General features: G+C 39.3%; 2 protein-coding genes across 2 annotated transcripts in view; one reads left to right on the plus strand and one right to left on the minus strand.

Moving 5' to 3' along the window:
• Positions 1 to 18760, minus strand: part of LOC117144499 (IDLSRF-like peptide) — a 35274-nt gene that overhangs the window by 9633 nt on the left and 6881 nt on the right. The window contains exon 2 of the mRNA XM_033309685.1: positions 675 to 803. Within this exon, the coding sequence (XP_033165576.1) occupies positions 675 to 803 (129 nt within the window). The remainder of the gene's footprint in view (positions 1 to 674; positions 804 to 18760) is intronic.
• On the plus strand, positions 16302 to 17854 carry LOC117144498. Its single transcript, XM_033309684.1, has one exon. The coding sequence runs from the start codon at positions 16440 to 16442 to the stop codon at positions 17586 to 17588; it is 1149 nt and encodes a 382-aa protein (XP_033165575.1). The 5' UTR covers positions 16302 to 16439; the 3' UTR covers positions 17589 to 17854.

The raw sequence follows: 18760 nt of genomic DNA on the forward strand, positions 1-18760 counted from the left end.
GGCAAGAGTAATTGATATGGCAAGATATAGAATGTGAATCACATTCAATTAACAATGTCGTGATTGTATAAATATTATTTTAGGTTTGCGATCAACAGCACCCATTGGCAAGCAATGAATAAAGTTCAAAAGAAAAACTATGCTGAATATTACTTAATTATTCAGTTTAAAGGACACTTTACAACTTTCCCTTTTTGAGGCAGAACCTTCGTTAGCATTTTGACAAGCAGCTCATTTCCGTTGCACTTGAAAGTTGGCCCAAAAAACCTCAGTTGACGGACAACGAACAAGCGGGGAAAGTTTTTAAGATTTTGTACGGAAACTTTGGTGCAGCTTGGACTTATTTGATTAGGTGCCAGCAAGAAGCAAGCTCCACAAAATATGTTAGAATGCAACACGACCAAGGAAAAGTTCTAGTCTCGCTTCTAGCTTAAAAAAAAAATCATATCTGGCCATGACTTTGCACAGCAGAATGTTTCAAGTTTGGTTGCTCATTTCCTGAAATGTTCCTTCTTAAGCTAATTTAGGCAGAGTTCCTTTTCGAAAATTCTCATTTCGCAGGCAAAATCCCCAAAATCATACTGACAAAGCGAATTATTAATGGCAAACTGGCAAACATTCAATTAGAATCCCAGTTGAAGTGGCAATATCCCGCAACCTGCAACATGACTTACCCGCCGTACACAGACGCATATCCTCATCGTATCCGTCAGAGCAATCGGGTGCACCATCGCATAAATATTGGATGGAAATGCAATTACCATCCCCGGGACACTTGAAGGGCTCATATGGATGACAGGCTTCTGAAAACGGAAAATGAAAAAGAAATTTGAGTGTCAGTCTGTGAGCTTGTAAGTCTTTTTCAAAATAAAAAGTTTGAAAAATATTTGTATGTTCAATATAAGCAAGCGCGCAAACACTATATTCATGTGTTTAATCTGTATTAGGGGATTTGTTTACCAACAATACATTTATTTGTTTTAATTCCCTGTTTATTTTCTGCTTCTAATATAACTGGATTAGTTCAGTTCAACGGACCGTATTGAATTATTGTTTAAATTATTAGCAGAATTGGTATGCAACCCACAGAGTGTTTTTAATATTAGAAAACAAGAGAGAACAGTTGAGTTCGCCGACTATTAGATACCCGTTACTCAGCAGCTAAGTTAAAAAACATAAAATATTTGTACGTTAACTTTTCGCGGCTCGAATTAGCTTTTGAATACAATTTTGAAATCGGTACGAGTTACAACGCTTACTTCTTCTTGTTGCATACCTTTTAACGAATCTAGTATACCCTTTTATTCTACGAGTAACGGGTATAAAAATCATTACTAGCTTTTTCCAATTATATTTAAAATATATTTGAATATATTTTTAATTTGAATAATTAAAATTAAACAATGCATTCATAGGATATTTTACAGACAGATTTATAACTTGTATGCTTTTTCTGCTATAATTGCATGTATCTGTTTTGAATACAAATATTAAAAGATAAATATTTGTAGTTTAGATTATACTGATTTTAATTACGCAACTCTCTGGTTTTTTAATTTGTTGAATACGCAATAAAATTATACTTCCATTCCGGTAAATACGAAACTAATTAAGTTCTATTTTTGGGGCCAAACAAAAAAGTATTCAATTCAATTAAGAAACAAACAATAGCCTAAGTCCAAATAAGAACGGTAAAAATAATAAAAATATCACGAAAATGTTTTCTCACAATTAAGCAAATTAATTTGCTTTCATGTTGTTTATTGTTTACATTTTCCCTCGCCATATTTTGCTGTTCATAAAAAGGCGTTAAGGAAGCTTTCAGTTTTACGAGGGGGTGTAAATGAATGAAAAGGATAAGGACATGATGATGTTTCCCCATCAGAGTGAAACATCAACCCCACAAAAAAAGAACAGAACAAAACGAGGAGAAAGTTAATTGAATTTATTGTTTCTGCTTGTGCCGAAATTCAACATTTTTCATATAATATGTAAAGCCGAATTTGTAGGCTTATTTATTTTTTTGTGTTAGCTTTTCTTTTTTGGCCCAGGCAAATTGGTTTTATTAGGCTCTGCACGTGGGAGAGCGCACAATTTTTGGAAAACAATTTTCATTCGCCGACGCACATTTCCACGGTTCCCAAATGTGGCTAAATCCCTAACGCAAACAAAAAAAAAAAAAAAGTTAAGCATTCAAAGATCAAATCTTTTTTGGACGAGTAAAAAAGTCTAATTTAATTTTCATGCCCGCGAACTTTTTTTGTGACACTTGAAATATTTTTCGGTTAAAGTTTAGACGAAGTTTTTGCTGCTTCTTTTTTCACCTACCCTCTATTCTAGCTCTCTTTCCGAGTTGATAAAAATCACCATGTAAAATAAGACAAAAAATAGTTAGTTAAGAACGTTTATTAAAACCTTGTTCTTGTCACCTTGGACAGCGGCAAAGGTGAAACAACTTGGCTGACATTGCACATACGCACCGTGGCACGCGCGAGACAAGTTAATTTTGTGTGATTCATTATGTTTCGGTTAATGTCAAAACAATTGGAATTTATGTGCTTGGCACCACTAATTGACAGGCCGAGGGATCCAATAAGTCTCCTCTTACCCACTGGAGAAAGCCCCAGAAAATCAGCTCACTGGATATAATTCTGTGGGAGAAGTGTTTCGGTTGATTGTGCGTACTGTGCTCAGATTGAAAAGGTCAAATGAGCCAAAGGGTTGGTTGCTTTGGCCTTTACCATAGCCGGTTGCCCGTCCTGGGTTTTCGCCCTTTTCCCCTTTGAAAGATGTCGATGCTGGCCTTAACACTCGCACTTAAAGTTGGCTTTTATGTGGCATAAAAAGGACAACTTTTGTACTTTGTTGTGGCATTGAAAGCGTTTGTTTTCTCCTTTATTTTGTTGTCGATTTTAGTTTAGTCCCGTTTCCATTCTCGTTTTATGCAGCAATTGATTACCATTTGAATACTTTATTATTTTTAATGCCTTTTCGGTTTACGATTAAACGTGATACGTTGCAAGCGAAAGGATTGGCTATACGAACTTCTTGTGGAAATGTCTCTTGAATAATTTATTCAACTGAGAAGTGGAACAGAAAGGAATTGACTCATTCAAAGAAATCTGAGATAATCTGGAATAAGCAGTGCTGTTTTTTTAATAAACACAGTTTTTCTAAGAAATTAATTCTTGTACTAATGATTTCATTAATACCATTTTCTGCTAAAACCCGATTTAGAATAGGCCATATCTTTGTTAAACCTACAAAATCTTAAAGAGCTTGTTTCAGAAAGTAATCATGTGTTGCACACATTTAAAATCACAGCCCAGGCTTTTAAGCAAACTCATTTGACTGAGACTGATTTCCCAATATCAAGGAGGCGAGCAGCTCTGGTTGGGTCGGTTGCACACATAATGAATGTTGCACACATAATGAATGTTGCATAAAAGCCAAAAGTATAAAGTCAACACACAGCTTCCTGCTCCTCATGGCGTCTCTCTGGCAAAAAAATAAAATAAAAATAATAATCATATACATGGCCAAACAGAGTTAAATGACGCGTAAAGCTTCTGGCCGCACACAATGTTGTTTCCGCCTCACAATGTCCAAAAGCCAAAATCCAGAAGCTCGTTCAACATTTTGCTAAGCGCCGCACGTGACACCAGAGAATATTGTTACACTCGCCTTTCGTTGCTGTCTCCTTATGGTATAATCTTAACTATCCAGCACTATGGCCGTATAAAAACGAGTAATAACACTGTGCAACAAAATTGGCAGTTGCCGCTGCAGAGCTTGTGTTTTATGTGCAACTTTAGCGAAAGAACGATGGAAAGTTCTTTTGTAAAACCACTTGAAGTTTGTTAAACATCGGAGATTAAAAATAGTAAGTTAAATTTTATTAATTAACAAAACATTTATTCAAGCTCTCGTCAAAAGACTTAAACACAAGCTTAAAGAGTTTGGAAAACCAAAAGAAAGTTTCTTATTAATATACAAGCCAGTTACATTATCTTCAAGGGGAATTGCTTCCAAGTTTATCGGAAAAAGGCACATAGTGTAATATAGTGTAATTCCATACCACAGACAGCGTGCCAGTTAACAGAATTTTAGTTTTCCTGTGTCAATTTGCGAAGCACCAAAAGCAGCAGCAGCAGGCGTTGTCACGCATGGCGTATGCGCAATGTTACTCAGTTATTGCTCTTGGCTCGGGCACATGTTGTGTCAGCTGCTGGGTTGTGGCTACCATAGCATCTATGGCACATCCGCCTGCCAATTGCAGTTTACCTGACCCTCGCAATTGCCTGGGCGTGTTCCAGTTATGGGGTGGATTCTCCTCATGGTCGATGGGCAATATCCGTCCATATCTGCGTAGTTTGGAGTTGGGGTTTAAGTTGGGGTTCAGCCTAAGTTTCGGCATGACTTCGATCCACTGACAGCTGCCAGTTTGTAAGCAGCCAGGACACACAGTCGGTACAGTTATGACCAAGAGTTAACTTTAAGGGGATGATGGAAGTTCTGACGACTTGTGTGGCTGCCTTTAATTGGCAGTAGCCTTTCATGGGAATAATCAAGTGCGGTAACTACGAAATTTATTTAATTGTGGGTCTCCATTGTAATGTGAATACCTAACTAGCGCATTATTAAAGAGCCTACATTTTCTTGATAAAGTTAAGGTAAGAGTTCTGTAAGAGGTAAGTATTTCTCTTTAAAATGGTATTTATCTTTAAAACTTGGAGTTCTTTGATATGTCATTCATTTATTCGCTTGGTCTAGTGGCACTTAAACGAATTAATTAAATTTATATTATAAATATTGAGCATATTTACACTACGTAAAACAGGCAAAGCGTAACATGTAGCAGAACTGAAGTATTATATTCATGAAGCACTTCATAAACGTTTTATCTTTTGACTAAAACGCAATTATGCTGCCGGCCCCATGGGGATTCATTTCTGTCCATGAAGACCTGCGGTTAGCCAACTTCTCTTGACCAACCCCGGTTTTCTTTAGACACAATCATATGCCGGCCATAATTAAGCTTTGCATATGCGAACCGCAGAGTGACTAGCTAGAGTTGGCAACTATGGCAAACTGAGACCGCACAACACGACGGCATGTGGGGAAATAAACAAAGGGAACGGCACAGAGTGACGTATACGCAATATCAAATAAATAATTGCACACACCCTGGGCCAACGGCGTATGTAGCGCACTAATGAAAATTACTTTCCTTGCCTGTAAGTTGGTTGTTTGGTTTGTCGCTATGTTGGCTGAAAACCAGTTTGATTGCAGTGGCAAAAACAATAGCAACAGCAGTAGCAGCACCAAGAAGAACTAATTGTTTTCCTTATAAATTAGCACATTTGTATGCAATGCCACGCACACACAAAACGGAACAGAACTCTGACGTAATTTATTAGTAGCACCATGGGTACACATTCGTATATGTATATATCCCACCGATTCCGGCCCTCGAGGACATGCATCTCGACGTCGCTTCGATTGTCTTGCCGCCGTTACGGTTACGGCCACGTTTACGCTCCGGGCCAACTGAGTGTGAGATATGGCTTTGGTCTGGCATTATTGCCTGCGAATGTGCTCCACCACGAATGGCACCGGAATATACGTATTGAATAAGAAATTTGCAGTTCGGTTGGAAGGCTCACCATGTGAGGTGACAAATAACCAATAAAATAGTTGGTATATACAGCAAAATATGATATGTTATATTAAGTGACCAGAAGAATGGCAGCAGAGAAATTAAACAGATTAAACAGTTACACAATGCCAAAATATGTTGTGCATATATCTAATTGAACAGTATTTCTAAAAACAACAAAGTTTTCTTGTTATTATTGTAATTTTACAAATGATTATCTTCAAAACTTTAAAACAATGTAATATTCATACTGTCGCACATAAAGCTTAGAGCCTATTTGCATGGAAAATTTCCAGCAATCTAAAAATTCATTAGCAACATTTTGAATCATTAATCAACCATATCCATTAGTCCGCTTAAGCTAATTGCACTCAGGCAAACTGCATAAACACAAGTGCATGTGCATAGCCGAAATGCAACTGGGAAAATATCGGAAATAAGCTGAAGGTGATGGAGTAATGGGTAAGCTAATTAATTTGCAGGATAAGGAGGATGTCAAGTCACAATGCCAGTCCATTAACTTTATTAAATCGCACCCAGATGACATTGTTCGCACGCTTCAAAACCCGGGTATCTGCTGAAAACCAGAACTTAGTATATGCATTTTTAATTCTCTTGTCATTTTCGAATTTGAATATTAAATGAGATCCGGAAATGTCAAGTTCTGAAGTAAATGGTTTAAAGCGAGGTCAATATTAGCGGCAAGGTTGATCTAACGCGGCATTCTGGCCGTGTTATAAATAAAATATAAATGCCAAAGACCAATTAATAATTAACTAGTGATACAATGCCGTCAGTCCTGGTGAGCTTTACCAATATCAGTTCAAACTGTAGCTATTTTTAACTGTGAAATGGTTGTTGCAAAAGGTCTAGCCAAAATCAGAATCGTTTAGAACAACACTCTAAAATAAACTTGGTGGGAAACAAGTTTATGACCCTCCAAAGTCTGCCGTAAACTTTTCACTATTATTGCCCAATAAAAACGAAAATATGTCGAATGGAAGCGTGCAAAAACAAATGCGCTTTCCATAACGGAAATGCCTTTGTTAAAGTGTGGAAAGCGCCTACAGGGAAAAATCCGTGTGCGCAGCAAAATTTGCAATCATAAAAGCACGGATTTTCCTCCTTTTTCCTCCCCCTTTTTCTAATAGCTGTGGGTGCGGAAAACTAATGCAATTCGTTCCGTTTGGAGGGCTTAGGCGTGTCCGGGCGGAATTTGATTTCTTTTACGCAAATTTGTTGACGGGAAATGAAGCGGAAATGGGAGCACATCGTTAAGGTGCAAAGGACCCTTCCCTACATGCGCCATTTTAATGGCCCAACCCGTCACAAATAGCTTGTTAGAAGGAACGCAATCTCAGGTCCTGAATTTGATTTTTGCGTAATTTGAACTTGCGTAGCCAAGTGGAACATGATTAAGTGTGATTTCGGTGGAATGGCAGCGATATAAATTAGAAATTGAGCAATCGGTTTCATGTCAGTTGCTTAACTAGAAAAGGATTTGTTTTAGATAGGAACTTACGTGTCAGCAAGTGACATCATTTTAATTTTCCCACAAACATTTCTCTTAAAAAAACCACAAATATTGCAAAAGTGGTTTTCTTTGAGATCAGTATGTTTAAATTCATTTTTCGCATATGCTTTCACGCTTTCATAAACTAAATAAATGCCAGAGGAAAAAGGACGAAATAAACTTTTCACATCAATTACGAATAAACTGAATGTACACACACATTCTATCAAAATAAATTCAACTAAAAACTGTATGGAAAAAGGCTAAGCCAAAAACTCAACAGCATAACCAACTGTCAACAGCAGTTTTGTGTGTCGAAAAAATTCGGCTAAAACCCGAGCTTTTTATAATACTTCTTTTTAGATCCAGCTAAACATGGCAACAGACAGGACAACGTCATTAAACTAAAATAAGCTTACACGAGAGACTGTCTGTCTGTCTGTCTGTCTCCTCCCTTTGTGGCCCAGTGCCGAAAAACCGAACCACCCTTCGACCAAAAATATATTCACAAAATGGCTAGAGTGGCTGAAATGAGTGAAATGGCTAAAATGTCTGAAATATCCGAAATGGATGGGACAGTCTGTGGCTGCACTTCACGCAATCAAACGGAATGCCAGGCCAACAATTGTCATTTGGCTGGCGTTTGGAGAACCGCCAAGCCACCAACCCCAAATGAGTTCATCACACAGAAAGTTGTACAAATGTATTTGGTATCCGACAGATATATTCGTATGTATATTTGCACCCAGTCAAAGTTCGCATTACAACGACCCAACGAGCCAGAAGGAAAATAATTTCGTGCAAACAAATGGCAAGCGAATGGAATCCAACAAAGCGTATGACAAACTCTGAATTTAAAAGCGAGCAAAAATGGCAAAACGCTAACGAAATAAAAGCCCCTCTGACACTATTACGACAATGGAACGAAAGCATTTCACATGATCCTAATCGCTATTTGGATGTTTGTTTGCCCGTTTATTTTTACCCCAGCACAATGAAAAACTAGCACGGCATGTTCACTGCAATTGGGGCGTTTGGGTTTCTGGGTAGAACTAAAACTAGAATTAAGGTGTCGAAAAAGCTTATATGAAACAGATAGGGTTAACTATCTGTAAACTATAAAAATATGGCAAAAATCAACGATCAATATATTAAAAACTTTATGCCATTTGAGCAAAGGTACTGTTGTTTGATTTTTGTACTTTTTTTTAATCCAGTTCCCACTTAACTAGAATTTAAAAATACCAAAGAATATCTGACGCTTTTTAAAAATACAGGACATCCTTCACAAATTCCACATAGAAATAGTTGTGCCCCAGCAGCTCCATTCCAGATCATTTAACACCCCCTACCAAATGATTTTCCAGTGCCATCAAAATCCTGGCGAGCAACTTTACGTGCTGGTGTCGTGCCGCAGGCAATTATCAAATGCCACAGTGAGGCACAGTAGTCAGCTGCAGCAATAAATACGGGTGTCGGTGTAACTCTATCTTAATCTGTGGATTGTAATGATATCCTACAGTTGTCAGTGGACATTGAGGCCTTGACCCAGATGTGCGAATGGCCATTCCCCATGGCCAATGTCAACGGCAATGGCTGCGAAATCGTCGACGGGAAGTCATTAAATTGATGGAATTTCCGGTTCCGTCTTTGACTTCCATTCGCTGCGCTCACTTTTGGGCTACGGTGTGGATATAACACCGGGAATTATTAATGTTTATGCACTCACGTGTTAATGACTCTGACAATTCTCAGCTCTTCGCTTGCTTTTTCGCTGAAAAGGTAATTGAATTACGCAGTTCGCACTTTGGACATAAAAGAAGAATTATTGAGGATTGACTCATGCCATCTGCGAGCTGTAAAATTGATGGACCACTTAAATGGCATTTGATTTTATGGCCAGGATATTTGTGGATTGACTGAGTTGAAGTTCGCTTTCTGCGACACTTAATCCTTGACCCATTGAGCGGACTCATAAATAAATATATAGCAGAGACAAAAGCTCATTGCTTTACACATTTTTTGCATACAATTCTTGGCTTCTAAATGCAAATGTCATGCCCCAAATATAGAACCAAGGTCCTGCAGCCATACCTTGTCTTGGCTGACACATTTTCGCCTTGCCTCTTGTTAATTGCAACCGAGGACCTTGCACTTCATGCCCCCATTCCATTCCGCCCGCACGTTGCACTGGAAAAATGCTAAAATAATTACCACTTGAGTTGGTTGTGGCCAAGGAATATGACAATTACGCGAACGCAGGACATGGTGTCCCCGTTGGCAGTCGGTCGTGCGTTTAAGCCAAGTTCTTAGACTCCTCCGTTTGTGTTTTTCCGCCCTTATTCTCCCATTTAATCCGCATTTTTATCCTCACAGAGCGAGTGATGCAATTAAATGGTTTCAGTAAATTTAAGCGCTTAACTTTTCACCGCAACTTGAAGGGTTTTGTTTTAACAAACAAGCTTGGTTGGGGCCAGAGGATTTTAGCAAAGGAAATGTTAGTTCAAGAGCCACCGCGAAAGTTAAATAAACCCAAAGGATGGGTTACGAATACACATCCATGGCTGTAAGATGCAAAAGACCTTAGAAGTGAAGTCAACTCTTCACTTTTAAAAGTTTTCTCACGTAAAGATTTATACTATAACCTTAACCTTCAAGGTTAAGGATTCAGTAAATTGTTCAATCATTTATTTGCGTTCAAATATGCATCATAAGGAGGAAAACTAGCTTACTTTTTTCATTTTTCAACAATAAAGTTTAATTAATATGTTCTTTTCCTGTTGAAGTCTCTTAAACTAGAAACTATATGTGAACAGTCTAAATTTCTTAACTTTTAATGTAATTATTCCTTTTCTTACAAATCCGCTTGCTACTGACAGTTTTTCCCACTCAATCAAATTGATCAGCTGCGTACAGAGCTTCCCCCAAAACTTACGCATCGAAATGTCAAGACACAAAATTAATGGGCCTAATCATGGCGAATGTTTGGCCAAGTTCGAGTTTACCAACGCTTCTTCTAAATTAGTCGTAATAGGCGGCACGTTACGGAAGTACAATGTAGTCTTTTGCTCATATATATGTTGTCTGTTTTGTATGCAAGTTGCTTTAATTGACAGATGATACGAACATTCGTTTTGATTAGCATTCTATTGGGCGAGTATTTCCGTGGAGCAGGGGTGTAAAAAAAAAGATATTAATGATTCTACTTTTTGCGCCATTTTCCTGGATGCTTTTCATGCCATATTGCCTTTTCCACAAAAGAGCCGTAGGCAACAAAAGTTACAGAAACAAATTTTTGTTATTCTTTAGCGCTTTTTGTCTTTTTTAAACTTTTTGTGCTGCCTTCACCTGCTGGAAATCACACGCCTCAATGGGCAAATTACCAACAGCGTGGGTCGAAGGATAAGGTACGAGGTCCTCCGCCCGCCTCCATTCGAGAATAATGAAATTGCTTGACTCTTTGACATTTAATGCAAGTCGCAGCTAGCTAAGCTCTCCAATTTTCCAAGGACAGGTACAGCTTGTGACAGTTGCCGATGAGGCGGATAGAATGGTTTAATGGTTTGGTATGGTTTAAGGTATATGGGTATCTGGGTTTCCAGGTGTTCCATCGCATCCCTCACTCAGCCATCAATCGCTCAATAAACCGTTGACTTAATTTTAAATACATCTTCACCACAACCCATTTAATCGATACGCTCGGGAAAACCGATCTATCCCATGTCTGCGATAAGGCGCTACAAATTCTCCATCTCCATCGTTTTCCACAGCTTAACGCTTCAGTGCGGCGACAGCCATAATCCCGAGCACATATGGTTTTACTCCTGCCAACCGGATGTAAATATGTAAATTCAATCCGGAGTGTTGCGCCACCAGGATGGCAGGAGAAGCCCAACCACAGGTGGTCCTCGCACATGCCGAACAATAGGAAAAACATGCGAGGCATTAGGCGAAAGCACGATACGAGCAGGGAACAGTTTATAAATTATTTAGATTAAAACGCTTCTGCCCCACATGTTTGGCAGTGACTTTGAAGTTGGTCCAAAGAGTAAGGAACTCGTGCTGAAATTAGCCACCACCAGCTCTTCTTTTTTACGGATTTTGGGACCACCAGCTGAGCCATCCACGTAATCGACAAGCCAAAATGGCGAAGGAGCAGCAACAGCAACAGTGAATTTAAGCCAAATTCAACATGTGAGTAACACACGAGGGCGTTAACAAGAGTTTTTATGGCCATCAGAGCAGTAGTAATCAACAGTGGAAGGGAATCAAAATGTAAGTGAATACTACTAAATTTTGTTCGATAAACTCTGTTGATATACATATATCTAATTATATAAATATAAAACAAAATAAACAATAAAATAGAAATAGGTTTAACTTGACTAGAAGGCCACAGTGCACAGATTTTCCTTTTATAATAAAATTGTAATTTTCTTGCGAACGTGATCCTTTCTTAAATATATACAGAACCAACCTCGCAAACAAAATTGTGTTCCAGGAATTACCTATAAGCCCTTAATGGCCGCCTCAAATATTTATATAGAGAACATTTTTAAAATGTCAAAATATAAATTGATTAAGGTTCAGCTGGGACACACGGTATTGAATTTTCCGAGATATGAAGACAAAAAGCTCTCAGGAATAAATGTCATAAAATATTAATATGTCGATTAAATGAAGTGTGAAAAATGAGCTAATATTATTGGCATGTTTGTTTAGAATGTTAATTGAAGTACATGTTTATACTTGAATTATTTTCCAATTGCAACATGCAATAAATTAGATTTAAAGCCTTTTTCCCAATTGAGGCAGTGCCAGCTCCATCTATTTGTAACCTGCCATCATATTTGATTAGTTTCATCGAATTCATCGTTCTCAGCTGTTCAAATTGCGTTGCTCGTCCTTCGATTGATTCAGATGATAAATTAGCTTGTGCTGGGGATACACTCAAATGTGGATGATGAATTCATTTAGCTCGTGGGCAAATCAATCAATCAAAGGGCCAAAATGTAGCAGGCCTGCACCGTTGACATTGCCTACGATTTTGGGTTTCGAGGAGGAATATATCGATTGCCCTATCGAGCAGCGGTTTCCTTTTTTTTTGCTAATTTTCCCTACTCCAATCAAATATTACTAGATGATTCTCCTAAATGGACTAAGAGTTTGAGGCTAGGATCATTAACTAGGCAATTATTAAATGCTGGTAGGCTTCTTTTTTAATTGGAAACTAATTTCATGGGACATATCTGATATTAGACCAGCATATTTCTGCTAACGAGTTCTTGTGCCATTTGACTGGCACTCTGATTGAATTACATTGAGTCATGTTTTGTCTGTGGGTGTTTTTCTGTGGTCCTTTTTGCATGGTTTTGATTGGCCAACTTAATGGCTTTGTAATGATACCACATTGATTGGCCTTATGGGACAGGGCTAAAATAATTTGTTGTCCGATCAATGACTGGAGATAGGGCAAAGGTCCGACATTCGGGCAATTTGTCAAAGAGGCTTATTGAGGTTACGAAACAGTGTATTGATTTGACATTACATTGAGCAAGGGGCTTAACTTGAAGTTGGTGATTAGTAAAGTTAAAATATTACTTCAGAACCACACGAAACTTTCCAACCAAAGATCGTTTCAAAACTTACTTTAAGTTAGCATTAATTGTATTCATTAAAAACCCCTACAATGTGGCATTACCAGTGCATTAGCATATTTTAAGAAGTTCCCGCAGTCCACTTATTTCCATTAGACTACCTACCATATTATACAAATCTACCAACAGACAAAAATAATAATAAGCCGCCAAAAAACCATCAAAAGTTTTTCGGTTTCGTGCGTAAATTATAAACACAAATATCCTCTGGAACTTTGGCCTGAAATTATAGCAACTTAGCCGCAAAGTTTTCAATGGAGACGGCACATAAATCAAACATTCAGATTGGAGCAGTCTGGAGCTCAATTATGCAAATTTATGTTAAAGCCAAACCATAAAACGAATAAATATAAGCAGCCGAATAAAAAAAGGACAAATGTCGCACGTGCGTGTGTGTGTGCGTTTCTGTATAAATCAAATTAATATGAACCAGTGAAATGAAAGCGATCCGAGCACACGCACAAAAAAAAAAGAAAACGCTGGCGAAATGAAGACCGAGTAGCATACGCGGCGTATGCGTAATGAGTGCAGACGTATGCGCAATTTTATGAATAATTGACAGCTGAACTTTAACAGCTGTCTGTCGCGCTAAAAAGCGCCACTCGCTCAGGCCAACAAATTTCCGAGCCTCAATGGCACATCCTTCTTTGGGCAGCTATCAAACGTCCGCGGCAATTTACATACACGAATAAAAACAAGGACGAAAAGGAGCGAGTAGGGCGCTGTAATGGCAAGCAGCTGCAGCTGCTCATCATCATCATTATTTTAAATAAACATTACGCTTGGCTTTATAACCATTTATCACATTTGTAGATTTATGTCCTGCCATTTGGTCATGCACACAGAAAAGGGCAAAAAATCAGTTCCCGAGTAAATTAGCTCACTCAGAACGAAGAAGAGATGTCCTTTGGGGAGTTGTATCTAAAATAATTTTAAGTAAAAGGAATCTTAACAGTTCTAAGTACTAAAATTTTAATAAAAATTGGCATACATTCTTATATAAATATTAATAAATTACCTTAAGATATAAACTAAATATTAGAAGTAATAATAATTTAAAAAGAAAGTAATAATAATTTCATCTGCAACAAAATGCAAGTTTCCTTATATAATAAAAACTACATTATCTGTATAATATGGACATTTCTTCTATATTCTAGATAAGACCCCACTTTGTAACAACACTAAGCGTTCTGTAACTCATTTATTGGGTGAAACCCCATCGCAGAGTATTATAAATCATGGCACGTCCAAGGACGTTAAGTAGCCGCTACAAAAAGCAGGAAATCATAGCAGTCGCATAGCTAAAAAACGATTCGCGCACACCGTTTCGAGGATTTTTCAATCTCAGCTGCGTTTTCGAGTCCTTCGAACGGCGTACATATATATTGATTTTCGCTATTTTTTTCAGCAGCGTTTTCCATATATATGCATGTATACATTTCAGGCGAGGCTGTCCGCTTTTAATGGTAATTGGTGCATAGCCATTAAAGGGTTTTATGCGAATGACGTGGACGTTACATGCGAGTGTGTATTTGTGGCGACGAGGCACTAATTTTAGATACGTGCCACAGACTAAGCGGTTATAAATGTGGGTTAGCTGGGCTTATATTCGGATGGTCCCGAAATTCAGTTGATTGATATTTTTAAAGCTGGATTATTTACAGGCCAGATCTGTGGAAAAGTTTAACAGAGTGTGAACGACGCCTTAAAATTGGTTTAAAACAAGTATTTATCATCCTGGCAAAGAAAATGTGACACTCAATTTTGCACACATAATTGTTTTTAATCCGCAGTTCAGGATAAAATATATTAATCATATAGCACCGTAATATTTTGCCAACCTTATTTCGGTTATGTCACAAATAAAGCAGAGAGGTAAATTACTTTTAAAATTGTTGTCATATTTCTTTAACGTTAAAATTATCTAACACATTACAATAAACAAATCCTTAAAAAAATATTAAGTGATCGGTTTTACAACTCCCATTGTATAAATCTCTACAGATACATTTCGTGCCATTTGCTGTGCATAAAACAATTTCCAGAGGTATTTTATTTCTGTTCGGAAAAATGGTTTCGATTGTAACTTTATACGGCAGACAGGTACTCCTATTGCCACCTGACCATCGCCACGTGTCCGTTCCATGCTGTCAACTTTTATTGTTAGAGAAACGAATATGAATTTCTTCTGGGGCGCTTTTCCATTTTCCAAGAAAAATTGCCGGCTAACGAAGTCCGTCCGATAAGGACCCGGCAACAACAGTTGGCCATTTTGTCTGGCCAAGATTTATGCGCGATTGCTCAAGTTTTATGAGTTACGTAGTTGCATTTTAGCCCAAAGAAAAAAGAAACAAAGGCCCGAAGGTTGTGGATTGAAATCGCGCATCTTCAGGCCCGCACCGCGCTGCTATTTCATTATGAGTTAAAGAAAGTTTTAACGACTTTTCTCTCCTTTTTTTTTTGTCTGCGACAGATTATGGGGCTTTTGTGCTCTGCGATTTAAGCCAGCTTTCTTACACTTATGGCCAAAAGGTTCCCTGGTATCCAAGGGGTCAAGTTGGAAGGACGTTGAGCAAATGGAGATTTACATTCGTCAGCGATTTTTTTCCGTTCGCCTTTTCCATTAGAATAAATGTTATTAGATGACTCTTCGGTTCCCGTGACATTTGTCAACAGGAAACGGATATGGCAAAGCTTGTCTAATAAATTCTTTGATGTATTTGCGCTGACGTTTCCCCTGGGAACGAGCTCAGGATGTCGTACTTTATTTATGCCACTGCCAGACGCATTTCCCGCTCCCCAATGAATCATAAACTGACTCAATGCCGTCATCAACAATTACGAATGTATCCCGCCCAAAAAAAAAAGGACATCCATTACGAAGGCCGCAAAAAGAGAAATGAAATGTCGCGTCGCCTACTTGGCGGCTGCCTGAAAATTTCCACTGTTGGCCTAACAAATATTTGACCCATCGAAACTTATACGTGTCTACAAGGAATGGGCAAACAAACGAAAACACAACTCAAACAATCTATGCCGTATCAAATGCCGCTTGGCTCCCGACAACACGAAAAGCCAAGAAAGTAACCAAATTTGGAGAAAATCCTGAGGCTTTGCCTTGTTATCTGACACTCGTGTTTATTTTGGGAATAGAAACACAATTTGGCCAAGAAAAACTTGGTTTTATAAAAATTGGTATGTTTTCATACCTTTAAAGTACGACAATCTCTCCAAACAAAAAAAGTGAATATTTTATTCTCCTAAACGGAAGAGCATTTGATTGCTAGAAGTTTCTTACAAATGAAAATGTACTGCGGGTGTAGTTTGATTTATTGCAACAATTGTATTTTGCATTGGCACGTTATCAATGTGGTTATTTAAAAAAAAATACATTTTCCTCTCCCGTTTTAGTTTACTAAATGGGAAAAACGTAATCTAGTTGCAATTTAAATCCTGTCAGGAGAACATTCGTTCGTACACATTCATTTGGCTTGTCTCATTTTATCAACTAGTTAGAAAAATAAAACTTTTAGGTAAAAAATTCGAAAATTGTACATGCTGCAAGTAGTAGCAAACAGCATCAAAATAGAGGTAAGACCGATTCGCGATGCAGGCCCATCATGCGATGCCCGATTTTCGATGCCGGAATAATTGCCAGCACAAGGAGTGCCAGAGGCATGCTCCATTGGGCATAATCGATCAGCACACCCAGTGCAAGTGCTTGGGCGAGGTGAATGCCTCGTCGATTTTCCTGGAAAATGTCCTCGATCTGGCCAACACGTTGTCCCAGGTGATGATCATCTGTGGACTGCACGAGTGCAAAGCGAAGTCGACCGTGGACATCATCACGTATGCCTTCTTGCATTACGATCAGGTGTGCTATTGCATAGATACCACGCCCAAGAAGCGACTGCGAAAGGAGGATTTGTTCCACGAGCTGGGCAAGAAGTCGCTGATGAACAAGGTGGAGGCCCACTTGGCCTATGCCATCATCAAGAGGGGATTCAAGGCCTTCTACTACGAGCCGAAAGTGGACTTGACCTACGATGAGCAGGGCAGACCCTCGTACAACGATGAGTGCGTCTGGGTCCATGCAGCCAGGAAGTCAGCCGAGTCCTATGCCCGCTTCGATGGCCTCTCCTGCAGCGAACAGATGGCCTACGAGGCCAAGATCAAGATAGCCTTCAAGAAGTTCTACGATCGCATGCAGACGCGCAAGAGGCAGCCGGAGGGCGACGATTGCAACTGCTGTTTCTGCGCCAAGAAGCGGGGTCATCTGGTCTATGCCAAGGAACCGACTCCCTGCTCCTCCAGCAAAAAGAAGCCCAAGCACGTGTGTCCATATTGCTGCAAGAAAAAGCAGAAGCAGCAGTACACACATCCTGCGCGCCAGCCGGCCAAGTGCCCCAAGTGCCACAAGTCGCGCAAGTTCTGCTGCTGCACCAAAATGGACTTCAACTTGCAGTGGGTCAAGAGCATATGGGAGCGACCGGACTTCAATCAGTACTACAAGAACGAGATCGCCGAGATCGAGGACCGCCTGGTCAAGGGAACCTGCTGGCTGCCGCCGGAGCCTGAGGAAAAGCTGCTCGATGAAGGCGAGGGCGAGGAGGAGGAGGAAGCCCACCAGGAGATGTCGCCGGAGGCTCTCCTCGCGCTCGGCGGCAAAACGGTGCCCACTATTCCGGATGAAGGAAACGGTTCACCACTGGCCACCAAACAGCCTTCAATCACCGAGGCTGAGGGCGAGTCCTAAGTTTGAAGGATCCGGCGAATCGGCGCTTGCTAGATTTCTAAATTTTACTTTACTCTTGAGGAAAGCAGTTCTCAAAATTTTCAGTGCCAGCAGTTCTTCAACCATTTAACATTAAAGTTGTACTCAAGCTAGTTTATGTACTTTTCTGTAAACAACGTTTTCTTTTATTTTCGTTCCAAATCAATGGTATTAAGAGTAGATTTTCCGAAGGAAAAAAGGTTATTAGTTTTTATAAATGGTTTAAAGTCAGAAGAGAATGCAATTAAATCTGGCCAAATTCAACCAACCTTACTTTTAAATTCTAATTCTTTAATTACCCAAAGTAATGGCCCGCAAATAAGGGGACGTGAGGAGCTAGCCACATCAACTGCCTAATATTAAGACGGAAAATTGGGTTTCCTCTTAGGGGACACACACCTAGCTCGAACAGACACGACCGCATCCATTTGGCCCACTCACACTCTTGGCCACTTGGAAAACCGAACCGGCTGAGAAGAGCTGTGAACTGTGTCGGTGTCTGTGTCTACTTTGGCCGAAAGTGGCATGCAACAGTAATGGAAAATACATTTAATCTGGCTTATGCAGCAGCTCGTCCCGACGATAACTCGGGCGCACTTCATCGCAGCACTTACGGCTCAGCAAGCCACCTAGGAAAACACCTCTCTTTGAGCTGGAAAAGTGAAAATGTGGGAAAGCGTTCAGGCGGCAGCCATTTCTCTCACCTGGAGAAAAGTGAAAAATGCTGAAATGTTGACCATGGTCATGACGGCTGCTGCCTTGAACTTCCCTGGATAAACTTTTCGCATTGCAAATGCATGAAAACTTTCCCTTTTGTTTATGTGCACTTCACTCAATTTTCATTCTTCAACCGTACGAAACGCACACTTTTGGCCAACAATGTCGGCGTTTGCCGGGCAGAAAGTTTTCCATTTTTCATTTTGATTTGAAACCCAATGAGAATTGTGTAATCAAGTGGGTTAGAGGCATCGTTTAACCGCAGAAATTCAATAAAACCAATAGAGCAATGAACATTTACGCCTGCCGACCGCAGCAAATTGCAAATAAATTTAAATACACTTTGTGGCCTGGGCCAAGTCATAAATAATTGGAGGCTAATTATTATATTTTCCAGTTTTAGCCAAACGGACATTCAACTTACTATTGAATTATTC

The sequence above is a fragment of the Drosophila mauritiana genome, chromosome 3R, assembly GCF_004382145.1.
Source record: "Drosophila mauritiana strain mau12 chromosome 3R, ASM438214v1, whole genome shotgun sequence".
Classification (NCBI taxonomy): domain Eukaryota; kingdom Metazoa; phylum Arthropoda; class Insecta; order Diptera; family Drosophilidae; genus Drosophila; species Drosophila mauritiana.

Excerpts from the sequence above, each read along its gene's own strand:
- LOC117144498 (XM_033309684.1), top strand. The coding sequence starts at position 16,440 with ATGCAGGCCCATCATGCGATGCCCGATTTTCGATGCCGGAATAATTGC.